Source organism: Ooceraea biroi, chromosome 4, assembly GCF_003672135.1.
Source record: "Ooceraea biroi isolate clonal line C1 chromosome 4, Obir_v5.4, whole genome shotgun sequence".
Taxonomy (NCBI): Eukaryota; Metazoa; Arthropoda; class Insecta; order Hymenoptera; family Formicidae; genus Ooceraea; species Ooceraea biroi.
In genome coordinates, this window is record NC_039509.1 from 11,847,277 (window position 1) to 11,867,071 (window position 19,795).

The window sequence follows — 19,795 nt, forward strand, 5'->3', positions numbered from 1 at the left end:
TGCGGTTCAAGCGGAAAGTGAATGGGGAACGTAAAGAAGATCTCTTCTTACCGTTTTCAGAAACGACTGGACCTGATTTCGGGAGCGAGAGAGGCAAGTGAGAAGCTTCCTTGTACCTGAAGTGATGTTCTTCGTTTAACGACGTTTCATGGCGAATCATGGGGCACGGGAATACGTCTTGGGAGCAGCGTGGTCGGTCTTTGCATCCTCGCGTTTATGTGTGCGCGCGTGCAGATGTTCGCTCTCGTTAAACGACAGTGAGGAACGACGGCTTTGAAATTCTCCAAACGCGATTCTCCGTCGGAGATAACGAATTTTCGGTCGCTCTCCCTTCGCTTTGAGCTTTGATTTTACGAGGGTATGGTGAAGCTGGTGATTTATGGCAAGAGAAGGGTGCTCCAAGGATACGCGAAAAACTAGAGTCAGACATGTGTAATCATGTAATCAGTGCGCATCCGGAATCTCGGGAGCGCGTTAGTGGACTTCGTCAGCGTGTATCAATTTAATTCTCCCGATTAGCACACGAGACATGAACCATTCGCCTACAGTAACAGTTTTCTATAAGAAGCAAAGAATCATTGTACTGACGGTTTTATCTGTGGATTAGTGAGTGAAGTTTCTTTTTTTCCTACTTACGGACGGAGGAAAGAAAAATTCACTTACTCAAGTATTGCGCCTTCAGCATGGTGCACTTTAGAAGACTCGAGGATCTTCACTTTCAAAGATTTTCGTCGACAACCGAGGCAAACGTGCCTCTTCACTGAACGACTTGGAAGATCGCGCGACGTTGAACATCAGCGGCATAGGGATATTTGGAAAATGGATCGCTCTCACGTTCGGATTCCGCAGTAAATCGCAATCATTGAGATCTGGCTTACGAGCGACATGGACAACCGATTGTTGTACTCGCTCGCATCATGTATATTTCGTCGTGCACCACCAAGTGGTACCCGCAACAAGCGTCACTCGCAGCTGCGAGCTGCTTGTCGGGTCGTCGAGGGTTCCCGCCGTGCGCGATAATTCACGTCGATGCGCCGTAATCCTACGCTGTTCGGCTTCTTCGACGCTCTGCTTTTGCTCTATCCCAGGTAGACAATACGCGCGAGTGCTTTGCGACATCGAGTTCGGTCTCACTTCGCGATCGGATAACGTTAACCGTTCACCCTAACCGGATATAAAGACGAAGAGGTGCGAGATGGATGGACGCGAGTTCGCAGATGTTTGCGGGAAGTGACAGAGACAAAACAGAGATGAGAGAGACGCGATTGCGACGGTGAAATACTGGACGCGACTTAAGGAGGATAGTACAGTGAGATAAGAGTACTCTCCGACGTGCGATACGTCAGTGCACCGTCTCGTTCATGTACGTTTGAGCTTTGAGGTGATTTTCACGGTGAATCCTGGCTTGCGTCCAGTCCGAGAAGATTTGGTAAACAGTGGCATGAACAGGAATACGTACGGATAGCACGTAGCTAGACTGGCCCCTTCTCGTTTCGGAGATGCGGCGCTATCCATTGCATATCAACGTCGCCCTCACCGTCATTTTATTGGCGATTCGTGCAACCGTCGTCGTTGTATGGGCTGGCCAGCAAGGTATTGTTGAGTTCCTTATTTCGAAATGCTGATCGCGATCGGAATGTAACGCTATAGAAGCATAGTAGCGGAAACAAATTCCACGGTGAGGGAGACACGTTAAAAATGAGAAAGAAACGAAAGTGATTACACTTAGTCCTTTGTTATAGAGAGCATGGTTGTTTTTTATCTATTTGAATCTATGAAAAGATGATAAGAACGATTCTATCTGTAATTGTTTTAGGTAATAATTGATATTAATATATATATATTATAGATTTTATATTGTTATAACTCTTTAATGCACTTTCGCAGTAAGAAACGTATAATTCGTATAATACGTGCTTCACATAACATATACTTTATTTGTTTTTGTATTACATTATGATTGTTCCATGAAATAGCAGCTTTGTATAGAATATCGATCAAGAAAACAATTTCGCTAGGAATCGTTCACCAGAAAACGTCTCACATTTTTCACAGTTGTAGGTGATTGTAGTCTCGCGATTCTTGGCAGGTGCAATGGACGGATATTATATCGTCGATTCGTTATCGTTACATTTCCGATTGAGATGGTTTTCGGGGTGCTTGCCAAAGCAAAATTTTTCTCTTCTTGTGACACTGCCCTCAAAACGATTCAGTTAGTAGTAAAACGTGAGCCAGAGGATTGCCAAACAATCACGTATACCGTATTACGTGCTTTGCCATTCTGAAAAATCTCGATTTGGTATTTTTATATATTATAAAACGCTGAGAATCGTCGAATTTAAACGTGAGGAGGGGAGGAATAAAAATAAAAGAATGATTGTAATTTAATACATGTTAATTGTTACTATGACATATTACGCTGCAATAACATAAAATACATATTATTAAATACATACATAATCAATTTATGTCAAGTTCATTACAATAGATAACACTAGTTCTGGCTACAACCAGTATTATTCCTGGACCAACATGATGGTACATTTCTCATGGGAAATGTAGCATAGAAATGACAACAAAGACACTGTTATATCGGGCTGATAATTGCAATATTCCGATTGCACATGCAGTCAGAGATACTAATGTATGATTGAGGTCATTCAGATATCTATAGAAATTTAAATAACATAATTGAGGCACACGTGAATACATATAATCAAGATTATGTATATTTAAGGGAGCAGTAAAGCTGCTTTAGGAGAGAGAGAGAAATATTTTTCTTTGATAATTAATGTAATAATATTACAATATAATAATTTTAGTTTACATTTATCCATAATAATTGGCTTTACATAATATAGTGCATCTAATTTATTGAAATAAATAAATGAATCTCAATAATTAATTAAAATACCGGTATCAAGGAATAAACAGCAATCATTAATTAAAATGATAACATGGAAAATACGGGAAGTCTTTCAAAATTCCAATCGATTATTTTAAAAACTAATCTCTGTTAGTACAAAATGATTAAAAGAACATAATTATGGAAATAAAACGTATATTTAAGTTTTGCAAAATGACTTTCTCTCGTGTGTTAATTATAATAGACTAAATGAGAATAATGCATAATTCATTATGCAAGCGGCATTTAGAAGTTTCTATACATATGAAATGTTTTTTTCTCAACTGTTGCTTTTATTGTAGATTTAATAAAATCGACAATAAAATTTTTATCATTCAATTTCAATTGTTATTTCGCTTCAGTAGTAGAGTCCCACCGGGCATGCGGCGCTCTGTCAATTAATTGTTGCAACTGCAGGTTTAATGGACGTCACTTTGTCATTTTCATATCCGGGACCATGCTCAAATGAACCAGCTTAGTTTAGCGTATAATTTATGCATTCTGTACAATATATTACGTGTTTGCCAATCGAGCTTAGCACGATTAACTGTACACCCGACATATGCACGACACCCTGTTTTATGTGTTTTAACCAGGTGTTATTTCGTCTGTTGCACTTTGTTCGCTTTTTGTTTGTGCTTTTGAAGTACCAAACTTTACAAATAGCGCGGTAATCACAATTCGAGACTCGCGATCCGTTGTTTGCAAAAATTTATAACGGATTCGTTTTTAATAAATCTCTAGCACTAGTAATAAATCTGATTTTTCGTATTAAAAAGTTATTTGTATTTTTGTTGTGCAAAATGGATATATCTCCGTTGGACTAGAATTAGTCGAAAAGTTTCGTTCGAGACGGAATTATGAATATAAAATGTGATGTAACGCTAAATAGCAAGAGATCAAATTTTTCGGAAATACATTCTATGCATATGTATAAGCATGGAAAATCGTTACGCAAGACGGCATGTTTAGACTTTGTAAATATTCTTAAGCCCAGCACCCTGTGTAACGGCATCCAAGTTTGATATCTAATAACAGTTTTCTTCGGGGATTTCCGAGTTCTTAGTCAAGCCAAAAGTTTTCACGTATCGAGGACACTTAATAAGTTGGACGATAACACCCGAGGCACCTGATTTGCAATTTAATATGCGGCCAATATTGCTACCGCGGCACACTGATAGATCGAAAACTTGTTTATAAAATACCGAGCGATGCAACTTTAAAAAATATCATTTTTATAGAAGCACGAGTTCAGCTAACAATTTTACTATAATTTATTGGTTTATTGAATGAGCTTGGATATCAAATATATGCTATATTATTATTAATAAAACTTTGCGTATATGCCTAATGCGTATATGTAGAACGGGTCTAGAGAAAATCGTTATTTGTTTTAATTAAAACGTAATTTAAATATCAACTATTTGTGGTTCATAAACAAGCAAGGGAGGAGAGAGAGAGAGAGAGATGTGTGCATTATTATTCTTATTATTATCATTATGCAATGATTATATATTTATATTGTATAATATTGTGTAATACACAATGTGTATTGTGTTAGTCGATTGTTACTCGATATACATATTTACAATATTATTTCTCCTTTCAATAAATGTATTTTCCTCTCATTTTTAAAATAGTCATATTTAAATGCGAGTTACTGTTTATTCATCAACAACGACAGGTATAGATTGTATTTTAATACTCTCTTGAGACACCAGATTAGAATCACAGTTCATTGTAGGATTCTATTGGATTCGATACTCAACGATTTAGGCTAACACTATACTAACATGGTAACAATACATTGACTGAACTGAGTGCATTGTGTGAACTCCTATTTCCCCATTCAGCGTTACAATGAATAAAAGCAAACATTTCCACTTAGCTTGAGTGCTATGGTGAACGTTCACCATAGCAACTGCAGTGGCATTTTGCGCCATGGTAAATAACATTCATTATGTAAATATTAGAAATACTAGCTCTTTGTTAGAAACACACGAAATAGTATTATTTTCATTAAATTTGGGAGAAGTGAGAGAGAGAGAGAGGTGATAGATTTCGTTTTAAATAAGTCTAAACTTTGATCTAAAATTAATAAAATTCAATATATTTTTTTATCACAATTGATAGAGAACGAATGAAAGAGTTTAATAGAATAAATTTATATAACTATTTTACATTGTTTTATTACGTCTGTGCATTAATATATATTATTAAAACATATATATTGCAATGATAAATAAATCAGGTACATTCTTCTGATAAAAGGAACAATTACTTTTTTGCACTGTATCGTAATATCTACTTCCATGTTAACACAATTATCATTATAACTCTTGTCCCAAAATGGGTCTCTCATTGCAGCAGCTGCTGCGCCCGCCTTTATTAAATGAAATATAATTAAGTTTAGTAACAATGGCAGGATTTCGCGCAGCATATATTCAGGTGTGATTTTTTATTTCCCATACAAAAACCGTGAAAGCACATATAACTGTGCATCACGCAGTGAGGCAATTCGGTTTTTATTATGAGTGGCGAGTACAAGAGAGCTCGTTAAATAGCGCTCTTTATTAAAACGAAGCTGCACGGACATGTTGCGGGTTACATTTCCAAGATTGCAGGCAAAAATTACGCTCATATTTGTTTTGTGGATATTTTTAGCACAATATTCTGAGTTGTTGCTTAATATCTACTTATCTATTATATCTATTTAGCTATTTTTAATATGATCTCAATTCATCGTTTTATATTTGTAGAAATATGTATATTTTTTTATTGATTTATTGTTATGTTGATATCGTGAATTTGTAAATTTTGATATTTAAAGTGACATTTAAAGTGCGTTATAATTTCATGATTTTTAATATTAAGCATCTTAATAGTTGCGCTTTGAATTAAATTTCTCCTATCAAGCGCGAACTAATTGCTCACTTATGTTCTCTTCAATACTTAACTTATCTTTAATTTAAAACGACGAATAAATCTGTGATTATGCTTTATTGACAAAACAAATGCAGCTGTTCTTAATAGCCGATTTCCAGATAATAAGCGCTCTATAGATAAGAATATAGATAAGGTACCAAGCGTATATGTGATCCGCCTTTTCATTCATTATATTTATGCGTCTTCTTATATTTCTCTATTATTGATCCTGAATTTTTTATCTGTTCTTTGCTTAATCTTGCAAGCATGAATGCTGTCGAAATTGCAGTTGCAATCTACGTATTCACAGTTACATCGTAACGATGTAACGATAATGCCTGCAATTGGAGCGGATCGCGGCAGTTGGTGAACATAGTTGTGCGGTGTTCTAATCATAAAGTGTTACATACAATATCGGCTGTAGAGCGTGCATACGATTTGTGTATTATTTGCACGCGCACGTTGCGCGCATACGCCAAGCTGCAAAGTCTCCTTAGCAACTGGTAGTTAATTATTATGCAAGTACGCGTGAGAGTTCTCTTGTGATTTCGTGCTTTGTCTTTATTGTTATGCAGTACGTGTCTTGCTATCGATTTATAAATGTGCATATTAGTTCCAATTTTATGCAATGTCGCGTAACGTATGTTGTTCCGCATTCAGAATACGAATAATTAATTAATATCCATTCTCTCGAACAAAAGTTTAAATTAATTTCTTTTCAATTAGAATATACGGATCCCATGATATTTCAATAGTCACTATTTTTTCGCTTATTTCACAGTTTAGTTTGCCTAAATTGAAATTCTGCAGAGACTGCAAACCTTATTTGCAGTCAAGCGCGAGATTTTATATGCTTGCTTTTTTGAAAGTCAATTTGCAAAAATTTTTGATACAATGATATCGCAGAGCTGCGGATGCTCATATTATAAAACTAAAATTTTTAAAAAAGAGATCCAGTTTTAGGTATCTAGAAAATTTTATTTATTTTACAAAATTTTATTTTACAAAATTTAGGAGACAAAGCAAAATAAAAATAGAAATACATGCAGTAAATTAAACATGAGATATGCAGTTCAATAGAATAGATGATAGAAAAGTGAAATATGCCGTGTATTTCATTACTGTAGGCGCTGAAATTCTAATACATTTTCAGTTACTACATGTAAGAGCTTTCTGCCTCTCTCTCTCTCTCGCTCTCGCCTTTATACTTGTTTTCAATCTCTCGCGTTACTGACAGCAGAAATCCAGGTTCGATATTTCTTCCCGTTTTTCTCAATTTTCCGCTCTTCTTCCTCGCGCGTTCGAGACATACGTAACTGTTGTTCGGGGCAAAAAGATCGTTACCCGTAATGGCGTAGGATCTCAGTCGCTTTATCTGACCGCTTTGTGCAACTGGAGTTCAGTCCGGATAGCGAGTGCAGTTGCAGGATTCGGGTGCAAACGCGTGTCTGAGATAATTACATGGGGATGTCAACCGTTCGCGTAATCGTGCATCACATGCATCCAGCCACCATCGACGATGCTGACGTTCGTATTACCGGTGGTCAATGTACGAGGGCCTCACTGACAGATTGACTTGACCAGTCCGATACATAATGTATCGCATTCGCAATAAACCGTCAACGTGTTGATTCTGAGGGTTCTCCTCCGGGGTATCTTAGTGAATTATTTCATTGGAGCTGTATATATGTGCGTGTGTGCATTTTTCTTGAGAACGAGCGAGAGATTCAAAATAATCTTGAACAGCTTCAAAGAGCTCTTTTGTGTAGATTTGATTCAATGCGTTTTCGATTCAACGTCACTCGATTCACGCGAATGGTGTTCCCGTCTCTTGCGCTTTCTGTACGTGTCTTACTAATAAACTTAACATTGCGACCATGCAGTTAGTGCACTTAATTGGTACGTATCGGAATCGGCGGGCACTTGAAGTAAGTTGAATGCGAACTAGTTTTGAGTTACGTAACGGCCCCCTCGAAGAGTTTGCCCATTCGGGCTTATATTAGTTCACGTTGTACGCCGAATACTCGCGGCGTGGTGATATACGGTGCAAGTGGAAAGCATCGTCTCGTACTGGCCTCCGTTAAGCGCGATCAACTGTAACGTGTTCGGTGTATCCACTGTCTCGTCTGTACGCTTGAATTTAATCCCCTCAATCCAGAACATTCAAATCATTTCGGCGGCTGTATCGTGACTCGAAACTGCAAAGATCGGTGTTCGATTGCTAGAACAATCGCTATCCTCGATATCGTTCTTATAATAAAAGAAACTTCCTGGAAAGTAGATCAGTTGAAATTAATGCGATTATTAATGCAAACATTACGGGGGTATTGATCGAAATTTGTAAAAGTGGATTCGCTTCCACTTTACTTTTACAAAGAAATCCAGGTCATCGATTAAAGAAAAAGTAACTAATGTTTTATTAATATCGGAGTTAAAACATCGTTGCGAAGGAAAGTTTTCAACATTCAGTATCGTAAACAGGTTTCTAGTACGATCAACATGCGGACAACAAGCCGGGCTTTAATCACTTCGCGTACATCCCTTGATCCAAATACTCTCGACAATACTTAGTTACTGCTAATTACGGTGGTATCTAAAGAGGTTTAATTCCACTTACCATATCGCATCATGTACGAGAGAGAGGGTGAGAGAGAGGTGCATGCCCGGTGTGCGAGCGATCATCAATTTGCCGGTATACACACAAACGGGAATACTTGATGAATAATTACGGTCGACTGGCAACGCATCCAAATGACCGGATTGATGCGGTATACCTATACTAGATTCTCGAGCATTAAGGATCTCTATAGACGTCGAAACGCGTGCTTGATGATAGAATTCCGTCCTCCTACCTGCAGTAATTTTCGTTTGAACATTTCAAAAAGTAAATCCGCGTTGCAAAGGATTTTATATATATTTTAGATGACCTCTTTCATTTCGTTGAAGATAAGTACGTGCTCGCCAATTGTCAACAGAGAGAGAGAGAGAGAGAGAGAGAGAGAGAGAGAGAGAGAGAGAGAGAGAGAGCAAACCAGTAAAGTCACGGAAGGTGTTGCGCTAAAAAAGGAAGGCTATTGTCACGTGTGCAATTTACACGAGCGTCGTCCCCGGTACATTATCCATCATGTCTGGGGCTTAGCGACACTATCCGTGCTTTTATGCATCCGACAAATGGAGTATAACTGCACGGTCGGTAAATCAAAGAGAAATTACAATTGGAATTTTATGCTGCACGCACGAGCAACGTATTGTGAATTATTCCTTGACTACGTGATTTTGAGAATGGCGCTGTGCGCATCGCCATGGAAGTCACAAATGCGCAGTGTTCGCGCGTGTTAAATATTGAAAATATAATTTACACCGGACCGTGCGGCCGTGAAAATGAGAAATTTTGTAACGCCATCCGGAAAATAACGCGCGCGAGTTTTCCGCTTGTCCGTGTGTGTAACGCGCCATTTCGTGTCGCGATAACAATGGGATCGAATTCGGAAAGATGAATTATTGGCTGTATCTTGATGTACGATCTACAATTGGATCTCTTCTTTTCCATCGTGCGTTTTAAATGCATGGTTTGATTAACATATGCGCTTTGAGTCTTTCAGGATACTCTAAAAGTTAGTGTTTGACACATCAACTTTAATTTAAGATAAAATAAATTATAAAAGTAATATAAACTCGGTGCAAGTATGCACAGCACTTTCGTATAGTGTACTCGGTCACGTTCCGAGTTTAGCGGACCTTTTCCGTTACTGTACGGCTTATCAGACTTCGTGGTTTATACGCTCCTATTGGAACCGCCACGGAGAAAAGAGGTGCAACAGCGAGAGACGGAAGTAACATTACGTAAATCGTCCGGTCGGAGGAACTTAAGTCCCACTTATCTCGCACCGCTTAAACTTTTCTTCAGACTGCTTCCGTACTGCGCATTAAAATTCGAAGTCTGCAGTGTCCAATACAAAATTCCTCAACCGCGTCTTTCTCAGTATAGAACATAAAAGATTGTAATGTTTTAGCGCAATAATCCGTGAAATAAGAAACTCCAAAACATGCGAACATTTATTTATTGTTATTGTCGTCTAATTCCATTAATCGAGATTAAGAAAAGTCAAATTTATTATCGCGATATTATTGCAGAGAAAGAGAGTTAAAAAATATTTCAAATAATGTCCGGATCTTGAAAATACAACGGTATCTCATTATTCAGTTAAAGCTTGAAAACCTATGAAAATAATGAAAATCACAGAGAATTTATTATATCAATATCAATATAATGATATTGATACATAACAGCGTAAAACAAAAAATTTAACTTTTTTTTCTAAATGGATTTAAATGTATCTTGTACATTTTCATATGTATTTTATATATATATATATATATATATTCTTCTTTTTTCGCAGAAATGGATAAACATTTCATATTTTGCTTCTTTCCATAAATTTTCGAATCTTTTACAAGCTTGTGCAAGGAAAATATCTCTCTGTGCACACAGTTAAACAAACTATTATGTCATAAATGATATCTTATGCTGTATTTTCTTTATTTCTTTCTTTATTTCGCCGTAGGCGAAGGATAACAAACGGAAAAATGTAAGATTATTTTCATGACGCGACCACATGGGTCCACATTTCTAGTTTATGGAACAAATGCACGTGGCGTTTTCCGCTACGGCTTATCGAGTGTCGTAAAGTAGTTAAAAAATATGAGTGGAAAAGAATAATAAGGGTGCTAATAGCCGCGTTTACAAGGGATGGAGCATTATGTAGGTGCTGGGCATATGTTTGATGGGTTTTGCTTTGCAAATACCACGTTACGTCACGTTACGTTGGTATAGTCGACGATATTTCGAGCACGTCTGTGCTTCCTTAGGAATATTTATGACGCTGATAAAAAAATTGTTCAATCTCTGCACCATGTTAGCCCACGCTTTAAACGGAACCGCCCTAAATGTGCTTTTCAAATACGACGGGTATTCTGATGGAAATCTCTTGTGTGCGCGCGACAACAAACAGATGAACAAATAGAAAGTTGATTCCGTTTAAATAGATCGACTTCCTTTACTATTTCTGTGTTTCTGTTTTTTAAGTTTCTTTCGTTTTGGATCTTTACTGTACGTAGCACGTTTGCAGCGATGGTAAATAATCGAACTTTCGAATGGCATCCGGATTGACTTGGGGGAAAATCAAATTGTTTAAGTCGTAGACACATTCGTTATTGGGAAGGTAGCTACCGACATTTTTCCACAGGTATTTCAAATTGTAATTTCCGCCTTGCTTAACTAATCAAATTTTGGTAATGGGGAAATTATGCAGTTTATTTAAATTTCGTTACTCGCATATCGCGTTGAATTCGCGAAATCCATTACCGAGATTGCGGTACCTTGCGTATTTAAATCGTGTTTTGGATTGTTCATCTCTCATGTGACTCGTTATACGGGAAATAACTCCATTTGTATACGATGTAATTCTATATCGCAACCAACGAATTATACCGCCCATCGGTGTAACTTCGCCGGTCACAAATATTGGATAATTCCGCATGCCTAACTTCGTTTTATGTACGTAGAGCAGCTTTGACTACGATTAGCTGTTTAATAAAGCAGTTATTGGCAAGCTGTACTGCCGGATACTGCCTAGACGTATAAATGAAATTACGTGAATAAATAGTTTCCGTTGAAGCATTTCGCTCTCTCGTTCACATCGCCTGTGAATAAAATCTCTTGGGATAAACACGGGAAATCTCAAAGTTACATATTTTTTATTGATCTCTCTTAATAAAATTTTGAGCTATTTGCATCAGGATATTAAAAACTGAAAAATCTTGTTTATGTATAATTTTTAAATGTTAATATTTTGATTATTAAATCTCGGGTTAATATTCGATAAAGATCGAGTTTTTGGAATTAATAATAATTAAAATTTCATTCCAAGTTATTTATCATGAATTTCCTAAATTTGATAATATTTAGTAAGTATGTCAAAACTTTGTTCAATTTTATCGCACATAATATTATAATTAATTCATCTCTAAAAATAAATAAACATAGTTGAAACAATTTTGTGGTATTTTGTGTATTTGTCTTTAAGAAGAATGAAGTTAATAGCTTTTCCTTTTAACATGTCCTTTCCACTTCGCAAGATAGATATCCAATAAGCTAATCGTCTATCCTCGTTTCTTTGTAGCAAAGTAGAGAGATATTGGTTTTTATCCAATATTATCTGTATCGCTTTTTTTTGCACTTATATACTGCACTCGTGAAAACATTATCAAGAAATTGGGATTACAGAAATGAAAGATCTCTTTTCACCGCGTTTGATCTACTTTTAACGTGTCATATTCTCTTTTTTTAATCCTTTTGACAATGTCGTTACGTGAATCAACATTTCAGAAAATTAGAATTAAAGACAGAGAAAACCGGGAATGACACGAATGAATTTATGAAACGTGAGTTTAATGTACACAGCTCGAAATAGAACTACATTCCAAGTTCCGTCGATTCGTCCCGCTATATTTTGCGCCGTTGGCAGATTAAATAGACTGGTGAATTTCGGGTCGGGCATTCGTGTCCTTTGCTTTTGCACAGTAGACCAAAGTGGCCATGATTATCAGGCGATTTCTTCCATGCATATAGATCGCTTGATCGCCGCAGTACGATTTCGGCTCCGGTTAATTTTCCTCGTTTCGTGTGTATATATATTTCTTTTTCTCTCGCTCTCTCTCTCCTCCATTCGTTTTCTGTGCTTATATATCCTTCCTATGTATCCTCGCTATGTCGTGCCATACCTTTCTATACATTTCTCGCTCTCCACGTCTGAGCAGCCGCAATGTCGTTACAACCTTCATAAAACTTTGTGGCCGTGCGAACTTTCTGCGAACTTCGAAATTTATTCGCGCCGAGTTTATCGACATCGCGCGAGAGAATCGACAATCGTAAACGTTATCGTGCACCAGTCGCCATTCGGTCCTACGACAACGTCAGGAAAAGTGAATGTTTTTAGCGGATCAGTCCGTCGAGTTTCGAAGTATCGATACGATCTGGGTAACAGCGTCGCAACCTAAACGCCACAGGATATAGACATTGACAGAATGAAACGACCTGAAAAATGAAATTTAAATAAACGTTCTGTCATACATCTGTCTCGTGATTTAATTTCCAAGAATTGTCCTAAGGCCACTAGATGCAATAAATAAAAATAAGAATACGCTTGTATTCGAGAAGATTCTAGTTTTAGCGTATTTTACATTTATTCTATTTCGCTTCGAATTTCGATTGTGCTTTTCGTAAAATATAACAACATTGTGTTTTATAAAAAATATGAAATTCTTATTTTTATGTTAATTTCAGCGTTAACTTTTTTATTCAATGTGCTTAATTCTACAGATAAACTTATTGTAAAAAAGAATCTAATTACAGCGTAACGTTTTAATTTCACATTCAGTTTTTACGATAGAGGAAAATGGAAAATTTTACATCGGGATGTGGGACTTGGCAAAGTGTATCTGTTCGTTTTGCTGATGAAGAACTCGACTTGAAACTTTATATTTTTTGAGAACGTGAATTTTCGCTTATTTTTTATTCTTTCCGATGATTATTTGCGTATGGAGAACGTTCGCGCATTCGCGCAACGATATATAAAGTGCATACGAATAGGAATACGACCTTTCGAGTAAACCGAAAAACTTTATCATTGCATTTTTATTCTGTTTCGTGATGGCATTCCACAATCATAAATATCTCTCCGCGTACGTTACGAGCATTGGAAGAGAGCTCGAATATTTCACGGAATTGTATGGATTTAAATTGTAGTTGCATCTATCAATCGTAATAGCCAAATCAATGGGCAGATCAAGTTGATATTTGCTCTTTGCGCTATAGGTAAGTTGAATAACGTATTGATAGATTTGCGGTTGGAAATTTGCATGCAAACAATCAATACTAGTACCATGTACAACTTATTTAATATAAAAAGTAGTAATGGAAGTCGTCAGAGTCTATCATTTTTATTTAATAGAAATGTCTCCACGAGTGTAAGAAAAATAATATCTTTTCGTGTTATACACTTTTTTTATGTTTTAGAATATGTCAATAAAAATTTGTTGCAAAAGAATTCGCGAAACCTCCAGCTGCATGCGCCAGTTTCCCAGTTTTGCTTCATGGATTGTTATGGTTTAAAAACATTCCCTGAAAAATAGGTGACTGTTCGCGATGTTACAATGCGAGTTGCAACAATAACATGTATTTTTCACTTACTTCTCAAAGGTGCTCAAAAGGCTTCCATCAGGAAGGATGCATTTCTGGTTTGCTGAAATCTTTTCTCCTCCTAATGAGTAGAGAATACTCGTACAGTACAAATATACAGATTTTACATATGTGCTACATGGTATGAAGCTAACATTTTTACCCGATCACCCAACGCTTATATAAAGTTTCGTTTAATACGTTATGTTTTATGTTAACTTGAAATGAATTTCACTTTGCCAGAATTTTCATCCGAGAATTAATTACAAAGACATTTAATCTCGAACATTAAAAAGTTTGCGGAACGAGATGGAGGCGACCAAACTTTCATTAAGGAGAGGTCGACACCAAATTGCTCAAAAAATCTATGAGCGCAGAAAACGAAAGATGTTTTACATAGAAATGGTTCATGATTTCCTCGATCTACACCAAATAATGCATAGGATATTTCATTACAAATATAATATTATTTCTTTAAATCAAAGATAAAGATATAACAAGACATTGTAAATTATTTTACACATTATTCACAATCGGATGCAGGTAAGGGATGATTGGTTCCTTCCAAAAGCATAGAAATCCACGTTTTTGCGAGTCAAGTCATAGATCGCTTATATAATCGCCCTCGAAATATTCCGGTAGCACGCAACTTCGCAATGGGAATATTGCTTCTCAATCGACCGGGAGAATTAAGCTGCAGCGAAGCAATTAATGTGCGAAGTTATTCCTCACGCATCGCGCGTGAAATTCTACCGTAGTCGATATTTATATTGCGAGCGTTTGAAGTGCGATACTTTTTCAAATTGCCTGTGCCGCATAGTGGCGATATGCCGGAACCGGATGTCCAATCGAATTTATATCGTCGCGCAAGGCACGGCATCGTGCGACTCGATCGCGCGCCGTTTTATTCGACGGATGCGTTTATTCAAGCGGAAAATGGTAATGGCTCGTTAAAAGTGAGCAGCCGAACGTTACGCGCGGTTCTCGAGAGCGACGACGGTCACGTCGGCACGTTCTGCATTGTAAATGGCAATCGCGCGATCTAATAGGACTGGCGAGACGTCGATCCTCAGTTTAAAGGGAGAACGCCGTGGTGGAAATCCGCGTGGTTACCCGCAACTTTTCTCCCAGTTGTGCAGACATCTGCATCGCAGATGCGGGCGGTTGAAAGGCTCCCGCAGTTTTCCGCCGCGTTCGCGGAGGCGTCGATCATAAATCCCGTCGATTGATTATAAATATTTAACCTTCGCGTTTTCCGATTCATTTGCATGCAGTTACTTTGACTGAGAGTCCGCTGCGTCGAAAGGCACAATTCAATATATTATCGTGGCTCTTGTTCCGGTGATGACTCATGGAACGAAGTATTACCGAATCGTTTTCAATAAAATCTCACGCGAGCAATCTACCCGTTATGGATTTTCACGCAATGATCACAGATTGCGAGGAATATTTGTTCTCGTTCGCTGTTTCTCGGTATCTCGGGATGCGGGGTGATATAATGGCGAATGTCGATATATTCTGTTTGCCGAGCGATATTTGCAGCCACCGGCCGCGAGATGCAAACCTTTTATATTGAATTCTCGCGGTGAAAAGTACGAAGAGAGTGTCCCGTCGCTGCGCGGGATATTCGCATAATCCTAAATCGCGCGGGCGACGTAATTCCCCTGGAGACATCCCCGGGACGTTTATTCCTTAAATATTTCTGACCACGTTTCCCCGGGATTCAATCATCGGAATTCCATATCTCGCCGCTCACCATCTCCCCGGCATAATAACCGACGATGCACCGCGCGTATTTGTCGTTGCGTGCACGCAATATAACTTTGCGTTGTACAGTTAATTCTCGAGCTATGAACAAGAAGTTATGGTCGAATAATTAATAGATACGAGTTATGCGACGACAGCGTTCGGTTAACCACCGGCATATTAAATTCCGTTCATGTTAGAGTCGTATGCGGTGACCTCCGAGTAAACGATAATTGCGGCAGATGCCTGGAACCATGCAGGAAATTATGCGAAAAACCGTCTATTTTCGCAATCCATTTCTTCATCGTTGCTTCATCGCTCGTGAGATTGACTCGTGAGGTCTTTGACGCCACCATAAAGTTTTATTGGAGTTGTTTTCTCGCGCGCGTGCATGATCGATTTTGCGTGAACTCGCGACAGCAAATTCATAAATAAATCGGGTTGAGTGCAACATGCGATAAACTCATGGCAAGTATGATAAAGTTGTTCAGTTAAGTTCCACTGTAAACAGTTTTAGGCGGTACACAATAACGACGGTAAATTAAAGATGCAATCCGCAATTGCGCGACCGCAGGTCGCTGAATTTAAGCGTTTCGTCACTGTGTAAAATCTGATACAAAATGCACCTCACATGCGACCGACATCATTGTTTACACGATTGCATGAGCGCGACTACGAAAAATATCACGAACTGCCGCACATGGTCGTTTAACGATCGTGTGCAGTTTATTCCATTTTTCAGTTAGCGAGCAAAATGAAAAAGAAAATTGTGGCGTTACGCCTCTCCGATTTCGGTGAGTTTCGAGAGTTGAAGCGCTTGGAACGATATGGAAATATGCATTTTACGTATGTTCTGTGACACTGAAACAATTACAAATGCGATAAATTATTTCGCGTAAAGACATTGTAATGAAAGGTTTTCTGTTTTTGATTTCAGCTATTAGTTTGTAAATCTTTTACGAGATGAATATTTAATTGTAATCGTTAAAGAAAGCTGTATTCTCGTTCGTATGAACGTCATTTTCTTTCATAATATGGAAATCGTTTCCAGCGGAACGAATAGGACTCGTGCTAGGAGCTATTTGAAATGAAACTCGTGCAACTTGAAGTCCCTGGGGAATCTTGCGGCTTATATTAATTACGAGAGGCCAATAAGCTATATGTATATGCACTTTCGTAATTTATGTATGCCCCGAGGCCGAGAACTGAATCGGCTACGGCTTTACAGCCCGTTTTACACGTTGTACGTTTGACGATAGCATTTACCTACAGAATGACATGTGATATTTCATTAAATAATATTACTGAAGCCAAAAGGAAGTTGTTCGTTTAGTATTATCTGAATCAGAATTTACAAGTTTATTATGCGCGCGGATTTAATTATATCAAACTATCTGGTTAGATAATTTAAACTATCAAACTATTTGATAGAATTAAATGATGTTCCTCTATCATGATATATTATTTTTATTAAAAAGAAAAATTGAAATTTTGATTATAATTAATGATTCTGATAATATTCTGAATATCATATATTACATATCAAACGAATAGTACAATTCTTTTGTGAAATATATAAATTGTATTTTAGTAAATGAAAAAAATTTGTAATAATTTTGCTCCTGCGAGAACAATGTTTCCACATATTTTAAAGTTATAAAAGTTAAAGCACAGTTTTGTAATACTTTTCATACATATAACTTTCAAAACGTGGAATATGAAATGCCATGTGTACGAAACTACAATTTCATGTTCGCGTACCGTAATATTTGTGACGCGGCAGAAAGTTTAAAGAAGAATTTTTCGGTATTAATAATTTCCGTGAAGAAAAGCGGTGCACGGTACGTGTAGAGCAACGTACGGCAGAAATTGCGATTCGACCTCTTCCATATGCATTAACACCCCCTTGTCGACGCTAAACGACGTCGTACCGCTTTCACCCCGTACAGTTTTTCGAGATATTCAAAGTACGAAAAGACTTTAATCTTGGAGGCCGACGCAATTAAAAAAGACGCGTGTAAATCAGTAGGCCTTTTGAAGAATCTTCAAAGAAATCTTGGAAGCAGCAGTAAGCAGCAAGCGATATACATACATCGCTTGATTAAAGGAACTGTACGTTGTGACTGCCAATGAAACCCGCTTTCTGAGCGTGACCTACTCTCTATTCCACATTGAAGTTTTCGTAATTTTTATCGCAGCTACCCTTCATTTTCCTTAACAGTGAGAATTTAAACTATACGAAGGATCCGGAAAAAAGAACGCTTTCAAGAACCTAGTAAAGTTTGCTCTCTGAAACGGACGTCTTCTTGTATTATCTTAAGTTGATTGTATCGATCGAGGAAAAAATCATCCCTCGTAAAATTGATAATGTATTATGGGTGATCGTAAAATTTTGATTGTCTGAAATTTTTTCTCGAGAATATTACAAGAAATCAGAGCACTCAGCTGAGGCAATCGAAAAAATGGATTTTGATATTCTTGTTGAATATATGATTGTTGGAGAATGAAGTGTTTCTTGAAATTTCCTTGCGTTTTTGTGACGTTGTAATCAAAATTAAAAAGAGACTCTTCCTTTTTTATTCATCGAAGCTGGAGTTTCCTGCTGTGTTAGTATCTGTGTATCAAACCGTGTCTCAAAGAATTGACTCTTGAAATCTTTATTAAAATCTTTTATCTGATCTGTAAAAGAAGTTCTTTTGGAATAAATAGCCTAGTTTTGTCAAAGTTGCTCAGGTTTTTCTAAAAAGGTCTTGACAATTCTCTTTCTTCCATTCTTCCGTTGCCTCCATTTTTTATCGATACTTCTCAAGTATTATCCTGCTCTGTGCGGTACTTCCGCACTATCGTCAGTAGACACTCTTGACAAAACGTGTTCTGAACAAGTGGATATTCCATTTGTGCCTGGTGAATTTTTAAATTAGAGATTTCACTGCAGCGCACTCTTTTATCGCAAAGAATCGTTGCCATTTAACATCTCCCTAGTAAAGGAACTTTATTGTAAAAGATTAGAAAATCGGATGTCGGACGTCACTTCCCTACAGTCCGCTTATGCGATGAATAATACGTTGCTGCATACGATAATAATTTAATCATTCGTGATTGCGATAATTGATGCTAGCCAATGTCATGCTTATAGAATATTCGCAAAGGTGATTAAGTCATTTAATGCGATTTTATATATGGTCGTTGAGTAGACATCTGCTTATCGGAGAAACGCATTTACTCGTCGGGGGATTATGCGATTAATGTTTATGACTACAGCACGTGCGCAAGTATCGCGCTTCGCGTAATCTTCGGCACAAACAGATAAAATATATGAAATTCACAAAGTCTTTAAATATTGTATCTTGGCTATCCTGAGATTACGTTAAGGTAATTTTTCTTTTTATTGATTAATAAAATCACCTTGCGAAACTTTAAGAAATAATGTTTGTTTGGCATTTGAATAGATTATTTTGTTTCTCAACAAAATAACTTACAATTAGTCGTTGATGCATTTTGTATTATATACAGGGTGAGGCACCTAAAACAGGCCACCTGAATATCTCGGTTGTTATTGGTGATAGAAAAAAATGTGTCAGACCAAACTTGCATGGTTTCGAGGGACACATAATTTGTTCTAAATAGTTTTTTATTAGGTGGACGCGTAGAAGTGATATGAAGGTCAACTTCGTTTTTTTAAATGGTATGATATGTTTTTTTACGTACCATCTAGTAGAGCGTTTGAAGATGCGCGCATTGATCTACGGGTCAAAATCATTCAAGGTCACTGAAGGCCAACTGTAAGGGAAAATAATTTACTTTATATTACCTAGAGTTCTCTGCTATTGAAAATACCGTAAACTCGGAAATGAAAAAGTTCTAGCCCTTAGAAATTTTTTCTTTTCCGAGAAGTTCTGAGTTGTTCATATCATTATTTCTTATATTGCCTAGAGTTCCCTGCTATTGAAAATACCGTAAATTCAGAAATGAAAAAGTTC

At 37.3% G+C, this 19,795-nt stretch overlaps 1 protein-coding gene across 4 annotated transcripts in view; it reads left to right on the forward strand.

Moving 5' to 3' along the window:
* Positions 1 to 19,795, forward strand: part of LOC105278832 (alkaline phosphatase) — a 181,486-nt gene that overhangs the window by 6,045 nt on the left and 155,646 nt on the right. For 3 of the 4 annotated variants that reach the window (XM_026968813.1, XM_011338223.3, XM_026968814.1), the window contains exon 1: positions 1,459 to 1,593. The exons of the other annotated variant lie outside the window; for it this stretch is intronic. In XM_026968813.1, coding sequence (XP_026824614.1) covers positions 1,500 to 1,593 — 94 coding nt within the window. In that variant the 5' untranslated portion in view covers positions 1,459 to 1,499. Of the gene's footprint in view, positions 1 to 1,458; positions 1,594 to 19,795 lie in introns of those variants that run through there. 4 annotated transcript variants of the gene reach the window in all.